The sequence below is a fragment of the Anabrus simplex genome, chromosome 3, assembly GCF_040414725.1.
Source record: "Anabrus simplex isolate iqAnaSimp1 chromosome 3, ASM4041472v1, whole genome shotgun sequence".
NCBI lineage: Eukaryota > Metazoa > Arthropoda > Insecta > Orthoptera > Tettigoniidae > Anabrus > Anabrus simplex.
In genome coordinates this window covers 409,588,897-409,609,970 of record NC_090267.1, presented here as the reverse complement: position 1 = coordinate 409,609,970, position 21,074 = coordinate 409,588,897, and the positions used below count along the sequence as shown (strand labels likewise).

General features: G+C 39.5%; 1 protein-coding gene across 1 annotated transcript in view; it reads right to left on the bottom strand.

The window, feature by feature from the left end:
* The window catches only part of Diap2 (Death-associated inhibitor of apoptosis 2), a 121,906-nt gene that overhangs the window by 55,105 nt on the left and 45,727 nt on the right, over positions 1 to 21,074 (bottom strand). Inside the window, exon 5 of the mRNA XM_067143384.2 lies at positions 1,050 to 1,160. Within this exon, the coding sequence (XP_066999485.2) occupies positions 1,050 to 1,160 (111 nt within the window). The remainder of the gene's footprint in view (positions 1 to 1,049; positions 1,161 to 21,074) is intronic.

Below are 21,074 nucleotides of genomic sequence, written 5' to 3'. Positions count from 1 at the left end.
TTCAATCAGCTGAGCAATGCGAGCAAGAAAGTAGCATCATTGTTTAAACAACCATGCCTGCTGTAAGCTAGTCCTGTTCTTACCCTTAAGGCCCCTGTACACGATCAAGCAATTTGCGCAACAAAGTGTTTTGCACAAACATTTTGATGGTGTATGGCACGGATTGACTAGTTGCACAATTGTTTGAAACAAATCGAGAAAGACCGAAATAATTTGCGCAACACTCTCTGGTTGGCAAGCTGTTTGAACGTCTATGGCAGTGTTTAACGACAGTTGGCCGTGTGAAGACCTTTCCTGTATCTAAGTTCGGTTTTGTATGGTATCAACAAAAAACATTAATAAAGATTTTTGGCGAGAGTTTGTCTCAGTTTATCACGAATTGCCTGAACTGTGGAAAGTGAACAGTGAGGTGTATAAAAATAGGAATATGAAGGATGCGGCGTATGAGAAACTGGTGGAGAAGATAAAGGAGATTGATCCCAAAGCAGATAGGGCCCTAGTGCGTACCAAAATACCCTTTGTACCGTAGAGAACTTAAACTCAATAGCAGCAAAAAATCCGGTGCAGGAAATAAAGATGTGTATGTACCTAATTTATGGTACTTCACCGATACAGAGGAACCAGGAGACTCAAATGCAGGGGATATCCACAATGGACGATATCAATGAAGATGACAAGCAAATGGAGAAAATTAATGAAAAGGTAAGCATTTAAATTTCGAAAATGAACCGAGGTTTGGATAAACCATTGCAATGTGTATGTACCAAAGTTTGAGCAAACAGGACGTTGCACAAATCCTTTGTTGCGCAAATTGTTTGATCGTATGTTGGGGCCTTTAGGAATGTAAATGATGATAAATGAGAAAAAGTGAGATAGAAATGACAGCAAAGTAACATATTAAGAGTCTAAATCAAATGGGTAAGTTCACTTACTTTGTCTGCATTTTACCAATATAAGTACTACAATAAGAAATATGTGATTCAGACAGCATTTATATTCCAGAACATTAAAATCTCACCAAGATTAAATGTAACCTATTTATTTTATACCTGAGCAGGAATTGTATTCATCAGGTTATCCAACTCGACCTCACTGATGTTCCGAACTCTGTACGATGGAAAATTTGATGTTATATGCTTACTAGCTTTGCCATGTGAATCCTGAAACAAAGCATCAGTGTGTTATATTATGATTCATTAAAATTAAAAACAAAAAATTGCAACGAACATCACTAATATCCAGTTAAAGACTTTATTCTAACAAGACAGAAACCTGTATATCTATTAATAAGTAATAATCATGCCCCTTACTCTGGAAGAATATTCACATGGTGAACTGGTTATCTCATGCATATAGATACTAAGCATGAGCACCACAGGCATGAGTCTCTCTGGTAAATTATTGCATCAAGGCAGAACATCAAGGGGGAAGGACGGAGACACCACAGGTGCCAACATGTCATTCTGAGCTAACACACTCTTTACCATATGATAGATACAAAACGCAAATGGGATATACTGTAACATAGAAACAAACATATGCCATTCAAGTACTCTGACTAACAGCTGCCTTCCTCCTGTAAGGCAAGTCGTCAGCATAATGAAATCCACCGATGTTAAAGAACTAGTTCTTGTGACAGGTTATTGTTCTTTGCATCAGATAACTGCCCCATCGTCTCTGTGAAGTCAACCTTACTGTAAATTCAGAGCTCAGGAAAACCTGTAACCTCCAAAACTGCAGTCTGCAACTCTAACCACAAGACCAGACTGGAAGATTTCAGTAAAATAACATGACAATGAAGGCCAAGAGTGTGGGGAGCTCAACAACATCCATGAGTATGCCTGATACCTGAAAGTAGCTGACAGGAGGACAGTCCGTTAAGACCTTCAGGCAAACACTAGAATTCCAGGAAGGTGACAGGAGCATCGTACAATCAAAGTGGAAATTGCCAAAGCTCCAGTCACCATGGGAAGGCCCATAAACCATGACCACCAGGATTAACAATTAACACTGTAGTCTGCAGGATCCAGCGACCTCTCCAAACAACCAACTACAATGACTAGAATGTTTTGTGGAGCTATTCAAGAAAAGCAACTTTAATGGGGGAGCATTGCAACAAAAGCTGAGAGTGCAGACAGGCCGGTAAGAGCCCAATAATGCCTGGGCAGGGCCAGCAGCAAGAAAATAATATTGAAGAGGAATGGACATACATACATAATAATTATAGACTGTTATGCCTTTCAGCGTTTAGTTTGCAAGCCTCTGTGAATTTACTAAACGTCGCCACAATCCTCGATTTGCAACTAGTGTTGTGGCCTCATTTAGTTCTATACCTCTTACCTTTAAATCGTTAGAAACTGAGTCCAACCATCGTCGTCTTGGTCTACCTCTACTTCTCTTACCCTCCATAACAGAGTCCATTATTCTCCTAGGTAACCTATCCTCCTCCATTCACCTGACATGACCCCACCACCGAAGCCGGTTTATGCGTACAGCTTCATCCATCGAGTTCATTCCTAAATTAGCCTTTATCTCCTCATTCCGAGTACTCTCCTGCCATTGTTCCCACCTGTTTGTACCAGCAATCATTCTCGCTACTTTCATGTCTGTTACTTCTAACTTATGAATAAGATATCCTGAGTCCACCCAGCTTTCACTCCCGTAAAACAGACCGATGTAAAGATAGTTTCGTCTGGGAGCTGACTTCCTTCTTATAGAATACTGTCGATCGCAACTGTGAGCTCACTGCATTAGTTTTACGACACCTTGATTCAATTTCACTATTTTACCATCCTGGGAGAACAACCTAAATACTTGAAATTATCTACCTATTCTAGCTTTGTATCACTAAGCTGACATTCAATTCTGTTGAATTTCTTACCTACTGACATCAATTTGGTCTTCGAGAGGCTAATTTTCACACCATACTCCTTGCACCTATTTTCAAGTTCCAAGATATTAGACTGCAAGCTTTCAGCCAATCTGCCATTAAGACCAAGTCGTCAGCATAGGCCAAACTGCTTACTACATTTCCACCTAACTGAATTCCTCCCTGCCATTTTATACCTTTCAGCAGATGATCCATGTAAACTACGAACAGCAAAGGTGAAAGATTACAGCCTTGTCTAATCCCTGTAAGTACCCTGAACCAAGAACTCATACTACCATCAATTCTCACTGAAGCCCAATTGTCAACATAAATGCCTTTGATTGATTTTAATAATCTACCTTTAATTCCATAGTCCCCCAGTATGGCGAACATATTTTCCCTCGGTACCCTGTCATATGCTTTCTCTAGATCTACGAAACAAACACAACTGCCTATTCCTCTCATAGCATTTTTCAATTACCTGGTGCATACTAAACATCTGATCCTGACAGCCTCTCTGTGGTCTGAAACCGCACTGGTTTTCATCCAACTTCCTCTCAACGACTGATCGCACCCTCCCTTCCAAGATGCCAGTGAATTTGCCTGGTATACTAATCAATGAGATACCTCGATAGTTGTTGCAATCCTTCCTGTTCCCTTGCTTATAGATAGGTGCAATTACTGCCTTTGTCCAATCTGAAGGTACCTTACCAACACTCCATGCTAATCTTACTACTCTATGAAGCCATTTCATCCCAGCCTTCCCACTATACTTCACCATTTCTGGTCGAATTTCATCTATTCCTGCTGCTTTATGACGAAGTTTATTTACCATCCTTTCCACTTCCTCAAGCGTAATTTCACCAACATCATTTTCCTCCTCCCCATGAGCTTGGTTGTTCGCAACACCACCAGGATTATTTCCTTTTACACTGAGAATATGTTCAAAATATTCTCTCCACCTCTCCAGTGATTCCCTGGGATCTATGAGTTCACCTGAATTACTCAAAACACTGTTCATTTCCCTTTTCCCTCCCTTCCTAAGATTCTTTATTACTGTCCAGAAATGTTTCACTGCTGCTTGACCTAGCCTTTCCAGGTTGTTACCAAAATCTTCCCATGACTTCTTTTTGGATTCGACAACTATTTGTTTTGCTCTGTTTCTTTCATCTACGTACAAATCCCTGTCTGCCTCGGCCCTTGTTTGGGGCCATTTCTGATAAGCCTTCTTTTTACGTTTACAAGCTGCTCTCACTTCATCATTCCACCAAGATGTTCGCCTTTTTCCATCTTTACACACAGTTGTTCCTAGGCATTCCCTTGCTGTTTCTACTACAGCATCCCTGTATGCCACCCATTCACTTTCTATATCCTGAACCTGCTTACTTTTCGAAACTTCTCACTAATCATATCCATGTACTTCTGTCTAATTTCCTCGTCCTGGAGATTTTCTACCCTTAATCGTTTGCAGACAGATTTCACTTTCTCTACCCTAGGCCTCGAGATACTTAGTTCACTACAGATCAGATAGTGGTCTGTATCATCAAAAAATCTCCAGAAAACTCGTACATTCCTAACAGATTTCCTGAATTCGAAGTCGGTTAAGATATAGTCTATTATGGATCTGGTACCCCTAGCCTCCCATGTGTAGCGGTGAATAGCCGTATGCTTGAAGAATGTATTCGTAACTGCTAAACACATACTAGGACAGAAGTCCAGCAAATGCTTCCCATTCCCATTAGCTTCCATATCTTCCCCACATTTACCAATCACCCTTTCGTATCCTACAGTTCTATTCCCAACTCTCGCATTGAAATCTCCTATTAGCACTCTTCTATCCTTGCTATTGACCCTGACCACGATGTCACTCAATGCTTCATAAAACTTGTCAACGTCATCCTCATCTGCACCCTCACATGGTGAATACACGGAGACAATTCTAGTCCTAATTCCTCCAACTGACAAATCTACCCACAGCATTCACTCATTTACGTGCCTAACAGAAGCTATGTTGCGTGCAATGGTATTCCTGATAAAGAGCCCTACCCCAGACTCTGCCCTTCCCTTTCTAATATCCGTCAAGTACACTTTATAATCTCCTATCTCTTCCTCGTTATCTCCCCTTACCCGAATATCACTTACTCCTAGCACATCCAGATGCATCCTCTTTGCTGACTCAGCCAGTTCTACTTTCTTTCTTCCATAAGCCCCATTAATATTGATAGCTCCCCATCGAATTCCATTTTGTTCGCTAAGTTGTTTCCAAGGAGTCCCTCGCCTGTCAAATGGGAGTGGGACTCCGTTACTCCCATAGGTCCAAGGCTTGCTTAAAATGTTCCAAGCTCGGTAAATTCATGAAGCAGGATGCTACCCTACTTGCACATAGTCCAAGTGAGGATCTCTCCTCTAACGGGTTATGGACCACCGGTGAATTGTATAGTCCTAGCCGCCTGAGCACAAGGAGGGCCATGACTCAGAATATGTCCGAGATGCCCACTCCCATTCCATAGCAACTGGTATCCCGACTCTCAGGACCACTTACTAGGCCACTCAGCCGTTGCCCATGGTTCACGAACTAGGACGTGACTACAGTAACCCACACCATGAACCATAGAGGAATGGAAGAATTAAAAAATAATGAAGGTATCAGCAGAGTAAAGTGTGAGGGTCAAATACACTAGCCTGCAATGATTTCCCAGTTTTGATGAAAATAGGTGGTTCATATGGAAAACGATGTGCATATTTTGGAAACACCAACCATTTTGCCACAGCACATACAGATCTTATGTAATTTTCTATATATTAATGTTGGCGATTTAATGCAAATTTATGGAAATTTGAATTTATTTTGTCATGTTTTAATCTTTTTATCAGGCATCAAAATATGTGAACAACACTAATATTAGTGTGTAGAATTCAGTGAAGGAAAAAAACAAACAAAAAAAACCCAAACAAATGCTTTATCATGTACCGTTTACAAGATATCTATGAGTTTTGTCTGTACATTGCTCAGAATTTGAAAAGAATGGTATTTCTGTATCGGTCATGTCCACTGTAACAAGGAAATGCACTTTTTACTTTTCCGTAATTTCTGTCTGTCTGTCTGTCTGTCTGTCTGTATGTATGTATGCATGTATGTATTGTGACATTTTGGTCTACTGTGATCGGCCGTGAATTTTATAAGACCGGACTGTACCCCAGGTGTCTCGCGCGGTGTGCCGACAGGGAAATACAAAGGGATGATTTTTTTTGGTTTATCTTTGGTGTAACCTGCTGAGGAGTGAAAGACCATGTTATTACCACGAGAGAAGACGAGAAAATTTTTTAATACAGCCGAACCTTTCACCCACGACAAGTATTACATTTAAAATCTTTCGTCAGATTACCACGTCAGATCCGACATCCTAATAGTCACTCTCCAACAAGTATGCATAAAACCGTGATACCATACTTCAGGAAGGCACAAATAGTAATAATTGAAAATTAAGTTAATTAGGGAATTAATTATATAATTATTTAACAAGAAATTAACGGACATCTCAATTACAACACCGAGGAATTCAGGATGTCAATTGAACCACGAGGTATGACGTCAGAGCTCGGAACATCGGTGGCGAGCTAGTACTGGAATATTCTCATTCATTCTCTCAAGTCTGTTTCGCTGCTGTTCTCTGCTGACTGCGTGATTGCTCGGGAAGCTACTACAAAAGGTCTCGTACAAGCCTGGACAGCTGTCATTCGCTCTACGAGGGGAGCAGTGTTATTTCAGTGCGGCTTTAGCAGATCATTTCAACATCTTAACAGACGTCAATAGTGTTAGAAAAGAAGGCACGTATCATCCTTTGCTAATTGTGAAACCACGAGTTCGATGCATTTGTGTTAATATTTTTGTGAAAGTTTCAGCGTACTGCGAGTAATACGAGTTCGATACCGGCCAAGGAAATGGAAGCCTGCAGTGTGAAGTTCGTGTGCCTTGGAGACATCGCTTGGATCATGATGCAGCACTAAAAACCCAGAACCGACGCCAACGGCGTCCTAATGCCTTGAATCCTGCCTAGAAGAACACCATGGTCATCAAGACATCCAAGTTAAGTCGACATTTCATTTATACTGGGTATTATCTGTTCTATGTAGCTGTAATATGTAGTTAACTTTCTTCTTGAAGGGATTATTAATTGTACAGTAGTTTGAGTAGCTTTTTAGTATCTTTACCATGTTAGTTTCTTGCGTTATTCGATGTTGAAGTTGCGGTTTCACTTACTACATGATTTTAAGGTGGATGATGACAGGGTGTCAACATCATCGGCCATGCGGGTTTCAAATAGTAATGTCATCGGACATGTATCTGATTTAAATATCAGCCATCTACTAATCTTTAAGGAATTTTACATTTCTATTCGGTTACTATGATATTGAGGATTGTGTAAGCGTGATATTTTCATTCTTCGAAATGTATTTCTCTTATATTTTGCCCAAAAGTGTTTGCTATATTTCACACGGGCAACAGGCTCATCTGACATATTAATGCTGTGCTAACGATACGGATAGCTTTCTTTGAATCCTATTTCATACTTTTTTTAAGGAAGGATAGTATCTTATTATTATATTTATATGTGGTTCAAGTCATTTATGTAAATGTTCCCGTAATATTTTGAACGGATGTTGCGAGTTATTTTCGCTATTTTACCTCTCACCTTGTGCCATGTGGAGAATAAGGGCATGAATTATGCTGATTTTATGTGCTTTTTGAAGGCGACTCTTCACGTCTCTATAGATAGAGGCACATTTAATATATATTTTGCGATGTTGAATGCATTGATGAACGGAGATTTTGGAATAATTTATCGTCATTTGACGTATGTGCGAGTTGTTGTTTGTGAGCGGTAGGCGATAGCGTCTTCATTCAATATTGAATCACGAAGTAAACCACATGTCTTCCTTCAAAATAAAATTGAGTGTATGAGATAATTATTTGTCATACTGGATGAGCGTCATCACCAATAATATTAAATCGAAGTTGTATAATATTATTCACTTCCTCAATATACGCTAAATGTTGGTAACGTCGAGTTCGATACAGATTGGCGATATTTTTTTTTTTCTTTCAGTCATCATTACATAGATTGTTTGTACCAGGTGGATTTTGTACAGGAACAGATCATTATTTACAGGAGTCTGCTATTCCCAGGAGATGATTGGTCAACGTGCGGACAGATGTATATTTGTAAATATACTCTTAGTTGTAGTGGGTTGTAATTGTTTTTCCTTGGTGGATGATGGTAATGGGAGATCATTTCGTGTATTTTTATGTTGTTATTCCACAGGTTGTGTGACTTAATTTTGTTGTGCAAAATAGATTTTTATGTGTAGCCATCGTTGTTCCGAATTTCGGCGTTGTCAGGATTATGACACATGGTTAAGGATTTAATTTAAATTAATTTTTTTTCTTTCTCTCATTTTCTTGCCTACTTTGCCACGTAATATCACGTGTATTATGTTACAACGAGCAGATAATTATTGAAAAGTCGATTTAAATTGGAAAGTAATTAAATTAAAAAGTGAAATTAAGCGATAGAAGTAATTCGTTAACATTCTTTGTATTTTTATTCTTTTTTTTATTTTGCTCAGTCATAACTTCAATATCTAAAATCTTGTTCCAGATTTTCCGGCATGAATTGACATGCGTGCGAGCATCATTCTCTAGAAAATCAAAGATAACATTCAAAGCAATATTCACAAAACAATGTGACATGGACGAAACAATTTTGTCAGAATTAATAAGAATTCATTAACTTGTACCATCTCATTTGTTTTAATTTTTGGATGTACAGCAAGAGTTGATATAAAATTAAATTTTAGCGATCATTTCACATAATCATCATTTTTAAGGAAGGAATTACTTTTGGAATAAATCATCCACCATTTATTTGGATTTGATGGTTCATTATTTACGAATATCTGCCCATCTCCTTGATCCACACCATTTTATCATGGAACATGTCAATCCCTTACTGAGCACCCCTGAGAGGGTCGCGTGCCTCCAAATGCTAGTCGTGGCTTAAACGGGCAGAGTATGTATGTATGTATGTACACGCATCACTAGAAAACAGTTAGAGAGAATTTAATAAAAATTTGTATGCAAAGTCAGAGAATAAGTCGCTACAATCTAGGCCATAAATAATTTTATTCACACTGAGTAAAATGGTAGTTTAGGGGAAGGCCTAAAACTTAATTCTTAAATATTTACATTATTAGTGGTCCTATCTCATTGAGAATTGGTATGCATAGTCGGAGAATGAGCCCCTACAATTTAGGCTATAAATAATTTAATTCACCCTGAGTGAAATGGTAGTTTAGTGGAAGACCTAAAATTTAATTCTCAAATATTTATATTATTAGTGGTCGTATCGATAAATACTACATAACCAAAGTTATATAGAATTAAATTTACGACCATTTAGTCTTATACATTTTTACCGTACCGGCCATGATAACACAGATATTCATGAATTTGTGTTTTTGTTGCTAAGTCCATATCAACGCCGAGCCACGAGAAAATGGGTTAACAGAATTTAATGAAAATCGGTATATAGAGTCAGGGAATAAGAAACTACAGTCTAAACTATAAACAATTTTATTCACCCTGGATGAAATTGTAGTTTAGGGGAAGGCGCCTAAAATGTTTTTTTTAAATACCTATGTTATTGGTCCTATCGAAATATACTACATAACAAAAGTTATAGAGAATACAATTTCAGGTCATTTGTGTTTTATTCAGTTTTACCGTACCGACTATGGTAAGAGAGGTATTTCAGAGTCAGAAGAAAACTAAATGTGAAGGCCTACATCAAATCATAGCACCACAATTCACCTAAATAACTCAAAATTCAACCTTGAAAAGAGCCGTTTCTTAAGGGAAGCTTCCTCCTCTTCAATTTTATTAAATTCCACATTCATTTTATTCCAAATTAGCAGAGAAGAGGGGGTTTCTCCTCTGGCTTGGAGGAAAAATTTGCCTCGAAGTCAGATAGATTTTTCCATCGCCAGTGTATTAAATTGATACTTTCCGACTCATCGGGGTACTCTAGGAAACAGATTAGTAAAAGGGCATAATATTTGCCCCTGGGAGTCATCACTATTCGACCCCCTCCCCGTCAAAAATGGACGAATTGTGTTTACGGCTCACGGCTTAGTCATTCCAGCTCTGGAACTTTGGACTGTTAGATCGGCAGCGTAGTACTGTTCTTTAAAAGTGAGAAAATTTGTGGTTTTTTATTTGATTATTTCATACGAAAGCTTTGCTTTTAACTGCGCCATTCCTACTGACGTCATTGTAATGCATGTCCATTTCAGTTGGGAAAACCACTAAGTCTTTCTGAGGATGTAAAAAGGCAGGTGGAGAGTGTCTACCATTATAATGAAAGCTCCCCAACCTAATTGTTACTGATGGTATGCAGAGCGGGTCTACCATTAAAGTGAAAATTCTTTAACTCAGTCTTCATATGAGAAAATATGTTTGGTGACTTCCCCGTCGCGTTTCTAGGGTAATGTTAAGAGCTATACAATTCATACAATCTTGCTCACAACATGTACACTACCTAACCTAGAATTCTAATGTAGAATTCCGTAGCGAAGCACAGGTACATCAGCTAGTCAATTAAAAAAGATATCTTTAAATTCTTATATGTTGCAAATTTATGGAAATATGAAAATAATTTTATCACATACAAAAAAAATTGAGTCATAACAATTGGTGGAATAGATAACATTATGACTGGAAAAAAAAATACTACTGGGGTAAGGCACTCCTAGGTGGAAAATAAAATACAATCTCAATGCAATACTCTACTGGATTTATTCAATGCTTTGGAAACTTTATAGTGTATTACATAATAGGTTAACAAACAGAAAAAAGCGAACCTACACAGAGAATATTTTTGTCAAACAAAACACCCGTTTCACCCTCAGTTCATTATCTTCGGCTGGCCACATGTTTAAAATTCTTGGGTTGAGTGATTTGACAATACAAGACCAACACGGTGAAGGGAAGTAATATCTGTCAGCATTGGTATCACTGAAAAGAAGAGTGCCAAAACATGTTAACTCATAAAGATATGTATCCGAGGAAAGAAAAGTTAAGATAAACGCATACTTTAGATAAATGTGTCTTAGCGTAGTACCACAATAGTCTTCGGTTGGCTTACTCTTCTCATTGCTGTCCGAGTGTAATATACACTGGTTTTTAAGTGTTCCTTAGTGTTGTGTATATCATCATCATGATTTCCCGTTTCCAGCTTCCCGGGTCAGGTTGTGAATCAAGGACCTCCATCGCTACCTGTCTCTCCACCAATCTTCTCCTTTTTTAAGTACATCTTCTGGTTTTCCTCCCCTCTTCTCTATGCACTCCCACACTGAATCTCTCCATCTCTTTCGGGGTCTTCCTCGTGGTCTCTTTCCTGTTAACTTCTCTGAAAAAACTTTTTTTAGCACACACTCTTCTCCCATTCTCATCATATGCCCATACCACTTAAGCTTTGTTGTTTCTATCCTGTCCTGAAGTTTCAAGATTCCGGTCCTTTTTTTAGCTCTTCATTTCTAATTCTATCCTTTCTGGTCTTGCCCTCAATACCTTATAGGATTTTCATCTCCGCTGCCTGTATTCTACTCTCCTCTCGTTTTGTTGTAGTCCACGATTCAGCTGCATAGGTCAGTATGGGTTCATAATAGGTTGAATATAATACTTCCTTACATTTCTTTGGGACATTTTGGTTCCACAAAATACTGATTACACTCTGGTAGAAGCTGTTTGCTTGTTGTATTCCTTTATTTCATCGGCTATCTTTCCATCTTCTGTGGTCACACTTCCCAAGTACTTGAAACTTTTAACCACTTCCAGAATTTTACCATTTAGTTTTATCTTTCTTCTTCCTTCCTTCCCCTTGCCATCACTATTGTTTTATTTTTCTCGGTGCTTACTTTCATCCCAAATTTTTTTATCTCTTGGTTCCATACATCTACTTGTTTTTGAACTTCTGTTTCATCCTTACCCTATATCACTATATCATCTGCAAACATGGCTTCTGTTGCCTGTCTTCCCAATCTCTGTTTAATGTTCTTATGAATTTCATCCATGACTATGATCAGTAGCGTAGCCAGGATTTCAGTTTGGGGGGGGGGGGGGCCCATTCATCCAGAATTTTATTTTGATAGGTGTCCAAACATCCATAGTTTAGGTGGTGTAGAATACCGAAAAAGGAAATGGGTGTCCTTGGATCCAAGTGAGAGTGGTGAATTCGTGCGGATTCCGGAAGCTAATAGTAATTTTCTTCTTCTTCCTCTTCTTCTTTTCCCACATCTGTGGGGTCGCGGGTGCGAACTGTGTCGCACATGTGGATTTGGCCCTGTTTTACGGCCGGATGTCTTTCCCGACGCCAACCCTATACAGAGGGATGTAGTCAGTGTTGTGTGTTTCTTTGGTGGTTGGTAGTGTAGTATGTTGTCTGAATATGAATATGTTGGGACAAACACCTAGTCCCCAGCCAGAAGAATTAATCAGACGCAATTAAAATCCCCGACCCAGCCGGGAATCAAACCCGGAACCGTCTTAACCGAAGGCCTCAACACTGATCATTGAGTCGGACTCCGTAAGCTAATATTAATGCACATTATATATAAAATGCTCAATAAAAGTACATTCGTTAAAACTTCTGGGGTGTCTGGACTTGCTTGTACGATACCCCCCCCGCCCCCGGACCCCGGCTACATCTCTTACTCCCATCCCAACATAACTGCAGCATTTCATATATTCCGAGTACAAGTGAATTGAATGCAAGAATAAACAGTTTGAGTAAGGATGCAATATTCTGGTTTAGAATAAATACGGTGATGTTATTATAATAATGGTCATGTGATAAGGAATAAAGAAGCGACATTTTATACAAATAATGCGACAAAGATATACACACACACGCGTCGAATACAGGTTTCTCGTCCTTCTTGTCCATGGCTAGATGATGAAGGCAAGAGAATGATGGCCCACCGTGACTCGTTATTTCGACATTATAAACAAACCCTAGATGACAAAGACTTCGAATCTAACCGCATCTTAAGTACTCTACGGCCCCTAATTTTCTGTATTTTTATCAATGACATACCATCTGTGACAGGAAATAACACACATGACCTTTGTGCTGGCGATCTTCAAATATATCGACACTGTAAGACAAGATATTAACAGGGACCTCCGACGACTCAGTGTACTGTATATGCACAACGAAGCTCTCTTATACTAAACTGCAAAAAAATCTCAGACAATTATAATTGGATCACGAAAATTACTCAGCTGCTCAAACAATGTCGCAATCCCGCCTATCCTACTAAATTATTTCCTACAGTAAAACGGTTTAAAATCCCGGCGTAATGATGAATGAAGCAGTTGATTGGTGTGATCACACGAAACAAATACGTAAACAGATTTTTGGAGTTCTTCACCCTCTTAAACGGCAGAGGGATGTATTTCCATTTGAGCTACAGGCCAAACGAATACAGACACTCATTCTCCCTATTCTTGATTATTGTGACGTTTTAGTTGACATGACGAGGGAAGAAACACTTACACTTCAACGAGCGCTGAATTCCTGCCTGCGATTTATTTACAATATCGGGTACGATGTTCATATCACCTCATACTAAAAGGCTGTCTCATGGCTGATGTCTGATAAATGTCGGCAGCTACACACTTTAACGATGGTGATCAGAGTGGCAGCTGAAAGTCAGCCAATGTATATTTCTTCTAAATTCATCTTTTTATCATCATTTCACAACTTAAATACACGTTCTAGATTCATTCTTTCTATTTCACTCCACCGCACAAATAAAATTAATACATAATTTGTGGTGACTGTCGCCAGATTATGTAATTCCCTGCCAGTTCAGGTCAGAGAAACTAGCTTTTTTAAATCACGATTTAAGGTCACCTGCTGAGGACAGCTGACTGAATGGTTGAAGTATGAAGTATGAATGTGTGCGTTCCTGAGGATTAGCCATTTTTAAGAGTTTTTAATATTAATTTAGTAAGTAATTTATTTAAAATGTATTTTCAATTCTATTAATTTATGCAGTTTTAACTATTTTAAGTATCTCAGTATTTTATTTAAGATTCTGATTAGTATGTGGTTAAGTGTACGAGAGGGCCTGGAGCCCTAACTTCGCCACTGTACTGAAGGCACTAATAAATAAATAAATAAATAAACAAATAAATAAATATATAATGTAAAGCGTATGGGTATAGTTCTTTTGTTAGTAGGTAAAGAAAAATACGCGTTACAACACATGCTATGCAGGGTTTACCTTATCCTATTAGTTTCCAACGCGGTTAGGGCCACGCAGCTGTGAGCTTGTATCCGGGAGGTGGATTCGAACCCCACTGTCGGCAGCCCTGAAAATGTTTTCCCGTGGTTTCCAATTTTCACACCAAGCAAATGCTGGAGCTGTACCTTAATTAAGGCCACGGCCGCTTCCTTCCCATTTCTAAGCCTTTCCTATCCCACCGTCGCCATAAGACCTATCTGTGTCGGTGCGACGTAAAGTAAATTGTTAATTACTTTCCTCACAAGCCTGGGATACAGAATATAGTAGTATAAAGTTAGAGTTTTGTGACGCTAATATTCGTATGTATAGTTTTTATTAACGTGTCAGAAACCAACGACACTGAGCTGTTGCCATTTCAACACCGTTTTAAGGGTTACCAATCCAAGCCGGGATTTGAACCTGCGAACTCTGACTCAGAAGGACAGAGACACAACGTACTGAGCCACATGAAAAGAAGGCGTTTGTGATTATTGTTATGAATAGATGCAGTTAGTAATTTTACAAAAGTTTTTCTGAGGAGCATTTATTAAGGCGTACGTTTCCTTACTGTCCTAAATGCACGAGGCCGGACAGAAGAACTAGCTGGAAGCCAAGGAGCCATGCAGGGGTGTCGCTTCCTTCTCTGTTCACTTTTCTAAACCAAACTCCATGACATAACAGCCCCGAAGCGTCATCGCCTACCAAGCGACGGCTGTTCAGCTCCGAGGCCTGCAAATTACGAGGTGTCTTGTGGTCAGCTCGACGAATCCTCTCCACCGTTATTCTTGGTTTTCTAGACCGGGGCCGCCATCTCACCGTCAGATAGCTCCTCAACTATAAACACGTGAGCTGAGTGTACCTCGTACCAGCCCTCAGATCCAGGTAAAAGTCCTTGACCTGGCCGGGAATCGAACCTGGGGCCTCCGGTAAGAGGCAGGCACGCTACCCCTACACTGTAGGGCCGGCTGGTTATTTTTAGGTCTCCTTATATTCGAATTTGACTTACGGCATCCTTCATTCGATTCCTGACACTGACAGAGTTAAAAAAGGCATGGGATGAGGAGGATACAACCTTGTTTTTGGGTGCAGTAGAGTTTTCCTTGAGTCTCCCGTAATCGAAATATCTACGGCATGGAAGGTAGTCACCTTCACGGAGTGTAGTACCAATGTACCAAAGTGGTTCCTTTTTTAAGAAGACAAAGATAAAGATTCCACTTCCTCACAAACGAAGAACGACATTATCAATTTTACGAACAGTTTCAATAATGCAGCTGGTGTATGTTAAGAGTACAGAAGCTATAATTGTACATGGTGACAATCAAAACCAACAATATCTACTGAAGATCCGTCACCGCACTCGGTAGGACCGGCTTTCTTTTTATATCCACCGGGCGAGTTGGCCATACGGTTAGGGGCGCACAGCTGTGTGCTTGCATCCGGGAGATAGTGGGTTCAAACACCACTATCGGCAGCCCTAAAGATGGTTTTCTGTGATTTCCCATTTTCACACAGGAAAATGCTGGGGGCTGTACCTTAATTAAGGCCACGGCCGCTTCTTCCCACTCTCAGCCCTTTTCTTTCCCATCGTCACCATAAGGCCTACGGTGCGATGTAAAGCAAATTCTAAATAAAAAATCTTTTCACAACCCCTTCCACGGAAAATTTGTATCCACACTACTGGCCTGAAATTATTTTGTGGGTATGCCACTGCATCCACTCACCATTTAAGGTACAAGGTAAGTCCGAAGAATGGTTGGATACTCAAAATACGCCACCATAAATGATGCGGTTCTGGCTCAAAAGTGTAAGGAAACGTAATGAAAGGGATCTAGTGTTTTAAGTAGAATCCGTATCAATAGAACGTGACTTCCCATTTTAAAAATGTTTCATGCATCGACTGCGATTCAAGCCTGGGCCGTCCTGATGAGAAGATAGAACCATTAGAACCGAGTTATCACGTCTGCCAATTACAAAATAGTTACCCGCACTTTTGATGGTGCCATTTGAAGTTCCAATCAGCCCCCGGGCACTTGACAAAATATATAGGCCTACCTATCAAACTTAGGCTCGACTCCGCGATTGTCTTGCTACTGTAAAAATAAATAAAAACTTTTTCATAACTTACCGAGGATGCACTGGCTTCTCAGTGACAAAACGGTCCCTCTTCAAAAAAAGTTACTTATATGGCACAAAATGAGGAACTAACGTGCAGCTCACAATCCTGTCACAGTCTGCCCAACGCTGCAACACAGCACATCTCTCAACCACGGTACAACCCGAGGATCCCTAGGACGTTGTTTCCTGGAACCGATATGCAAAAGCTGACACGATGTTGTAAGCTTGCAATTGTTTCTGGACGTGGCTCCCCCCCGTTATCTTGGTGGTCACGTTTCTGTCCCCTACTGAGTAATCCCTTGCTAATTGCCCCTTTGTTCATGTCTTGACATTTGTCAACACACGGTTACATTCTCAATACTGAGGCCTCTACAGGGAAATATCCCCGCGCATCACAATCCTAAGTGTCTTCCTTTCATTCAAGCAGTACAAATATGGAGATTTATGTATGGCCCTATTGAGCCCTGCTAGTAGATTCTTGTCGCTCCGTTAACTTAACATTTCGGCGTACGTTTTTAAGTTGTTCGTACCGTACGTAAAACAACGGCTGATCCTCGCTCTAGTTTCAGGAAATATTTTGGGGGGGGGCCCGGCCCCACTGGTGACTATGATGAATAGTATGGGCGATAGTACACTTCCCTGTCGGAGACCAGTTTCAACTTTAAAACCATTTTGTTTTTCCTATACTAGTCTTCACACTACTAATACATTTTTGTACATAGCTTTTATCATTTGCACTTCCACTCTGTTAACTTGTTTTTTTCCTTAATGTGTCCCATATCAACTGTCTGGGCACACTGTCATAAGCTTTCTCAATATCAATAAATGTCATCACTATGTCTTCCAAACTCCCATCTTTTCTTCATCAATATGTCTTAATGTAAAGATCAGGTCAAACGTTGATCTGTCTTTCCTAAATCTATACTGTTCTTCTTCCATTTCTCCTAGCTTCCTCCTCAGTCTTCCTTCCAATACTCTCTCAAAGATCTTGGCTACATGAGCAAATAAGGGTGATCCCTCTGCAGTTATTACATTCCTTTTTATCACCTTTTATAAATATTGGGATAATTAAACCCTTTCTCCACTCTTCTGGGATCTCTTTCTTCCTCCAGATTAAATAATCTATACAGCCACTATAGCCGTATTAGTCCTGCCGCTTTTATCATTTCCGTAGTTATCTAATCCACTCCTGCTGCTTTGCTGCTCTTTATCTTTTGTATGGCTCCTCTATTTCTAACATCTATATATCCTTTTCTTGTTCTTCTCTTTTCCCGTTTGTTTCTTCCTGTTCCTTCTCATCTACCAATTCACTATATTTAATACTTAGCAATTGTGAGAAGTATTCTTCCCATCTTTTTAGTATGTCATCTCTTTGCATCAATATCTGGCCCTGTATCAGTTTTTATAAATTTTGTATCTTCCTTATTTCTTAAAACTCGATCTCTCTCTCTCACACACAAACGCGCGCGCGCACATATATATATTCATTCTAACCAGTTATGAATGGCCATACACACTAATTACTGTCTATTTACAAAATGCTCTTCCTTATGGCACAGCAGGTGGTTCAGCCCTTTCCTCTACCTGGGGATGCTTAATCCTTACTTTTACTTCGCCAAGTCCAGTCACCTCATACAGCAGCTGTGTGTAGACCATTGGATCTGAACACAGGGCTACGGGCCACTTGAAACACAACAACTGTTCGTTGGTTCGACTTCACAGACAGTCCAGTAATTCACAAAGTTACATGCAGTGAACAACCAAACAGCTGAACAGCATTCAACAGCGAACATTAACACAGGTCCATTTACCTTCACACTTGCGACAGCAGCTTCCCTCGTTGACTCATGCAGAAATACACGAACACACTGTATAGGCTTCCATTCTATCGTCTCCAGTCCACATACTCACTGGTCTCTCCGACACCACAACAACCGTCCCTCGTTCAGACCTCGGTGGGACACTAGCGACAGTGAAAACCTCCGCCACCTTCAGCCCAACCACCGAACCCTGAGTCTCTCACTGACTTCACGGAGTCCAACACTGACAGGGACTCCACAGCGGAGCCCAACTGTGACTCACTGTCCGCGGCTAGCCTCCCTTTTAATAGCTTGGGTGATTTAAGCCATAACTTTTGTGAGGTGGCTGGAGGCAGAACATTCCCGTTGAATCTTCAAGAAACTCACAGGTAAGCCAGCTTATGAGAACAATAAACGGAAAGGCTGGCCCCACCCCACAAGCCGCCTGGGAGATCCCAGGCTGTCTGAGTCACTAGCCCCTTCCTGGAAGTACCAAAAGGGGCTACCATGGGGTTGGCACGTAACAATATAATGTGGCTTCAGCCTCTGCAGCACCAAGAAGGCAGTGTGTGAACAACCCGAACAATTTCTGTTCCTGTTTCTATTCTTGTTCCAATGCCACCAAAGAAACTAGACGATGTGGAGCAATAGAGTTCATCCGAGTCTTCTAAATATTACTGAAAATGTTTTCATACACTTAGAACTGTATTACAATCCTAATTCAAACTTAAACGAAAATTCTGAAAGACCCAACATATTAAATATCATTATTACCATATACGACGAATATACATAACAAATAAAAATCGTAATACCCATCAATACAGTAATTTCCATTTACCCTACCTAAACACCCCCCCCCCCTTTCCCTGCCACTCTGTTACACCCGCCAGCTCCAACTTAGAATAACACCTCTCCTTTCTCCCTCTCCACCTCATCCCTCTTCCTTCTGCTTGCATTCTCTCTCAACGGACAGTCGTCATTCATATTTGAGTATGGTTACAGCGAGTGTTGGTGTCCTACATGAGGTGAGTCTCTTAAACAACACAAGTTTAATCTATTCCTTTGAAAAACATTTGTTCACAAGTCTCATTGTGTTTTTCCCTTTTCTTTCTTTCAGATGCATTATTCACTTAACAAGATCCGTATCGACACAATAACAACTTGAATGCGAAATATTTCTGGTGATACACCAAATGTTATCTAATTAGATAAACCATACTTATTACGACTTTAACGTCTTATGAACTATCACATGGTCATGCTTTAATACAGATATATTGAACTGAATTAAAGTTCCTTATGAAACAACTAGAACTTTCTTCTTCATAGGATGTGACCACAAAGTTTTATTACACCACTTTTGCGACTTTGTTTCAGTTGTCTCATTAGCCCAACAAGACCAAATTGAAAAGATAAACAAAAAACAAAAAAAAACCAGTTATGTTTTATCAAGACAACCAAAACAACACCAGATGTGATGAATTCAAATATTCGTCAAAATTGTAATACTTAATGTGACGTCATCTGAACATAATTTTACTCGTTAAGAATTGAATTTTAACTTATGTTCCTCACAATACCACCATAAAGGTTTAATATAGAGCACCATTAGATTGTAAGAACAAGTTTTATAATTGTTTGAAGGATACAATAATGTTCAACATTTGTCAATTTTAATTATACGTTTCTGAAGATGACATAGAACATCGTAGAAACTAGTACCATAATGTGATGTATGTATAATCACAAATAAAATATGTATTGATTATGTGGAAATTTTTTTCAATCTATTGTAATTGTTCAATACGGACAAATCATGAAGATTATTTCACGTGATAAAATTTTGTTTATTCTTCAGTATTGTGTTCTGTTTTAGTAGGCTTGTACTCTTGCACTCTGACATAGTGCTGTGATGATTTTGAAGCTTACCTCATTTAAACAAATTATTTTGGGCTTTTGGTTCTGCTTGCTTCACTATCTTTTTTTTTCTTTTCAAGCTAAACCTTTTACCGAACTCAATGTGAAGCAATTTCAAATGTTCTTTTCTCTCTTCGGTGTTTATCGAATGTTGACATAGTGATTTGTGCCGCACAGAGCTAGGCAGGTCCTTAGCATCAAAAATCAGATTCAAATTTTCAGTTTCCATCCAGTCCACAAGAACTTCACCATTAGAGTCATCCTTGTTATATCCCCAAAGATGATGATAAAAACTGTTGAAATCACCGAGATATATAGTAGGATACTGCAGAGAAGGTATAGGAAGATTAGGCCAAGTAATATCTGGTGGCTTGTACACATTAACTGTTGTCAAGTTGTCTATAATTGGCTTCAAGCATGTGTTTAACTGGGATATATTTCTATGCCCAACTTTGATTATTTCTTGAAATTTATTATCTGGACTTATTATTAAACAACTATCCCTACAGTTATTTTCTGTATTTGTGTTGAAAACCAGATTTCCCATAAGTCAGTTCCATTTACATTCCTATTTGGGTTTTACTTCAATTATGGGGGTCTACGTTGCTTCACGTCCGTAGGTTTAACCACTACACTGCCCTACACGTGTCCCCCGGGTGGTGCTAAGAAAGCAACAGTGATAAGATGAGACCGAACTGTCGGAAACGACCTCTCGGTCAAAGAGCGAACAAGAAGGAGATGTGTGGTCCTTTTCAGGACCTTCAAGTTTGTAGAATTGGACCATCGCTGCGCATTTGTCAATTGAATATCAAAGGGATTAGTCGAGCGAAATGTATCTTTCCAGGATTGCACTGAAATATGCAGTTTATGTCATCGAGCTTCAAGAAACACACACAGCAGACGAACTACAGTTACAGAGTAGGGGGAAAATTCCAGGCTTTAAATTGGTAGCCTCTATCATCAAAATTATGGCCTTGCAACTTATGTCAGGAATGATATAACAAATTACCAATTACTATCAG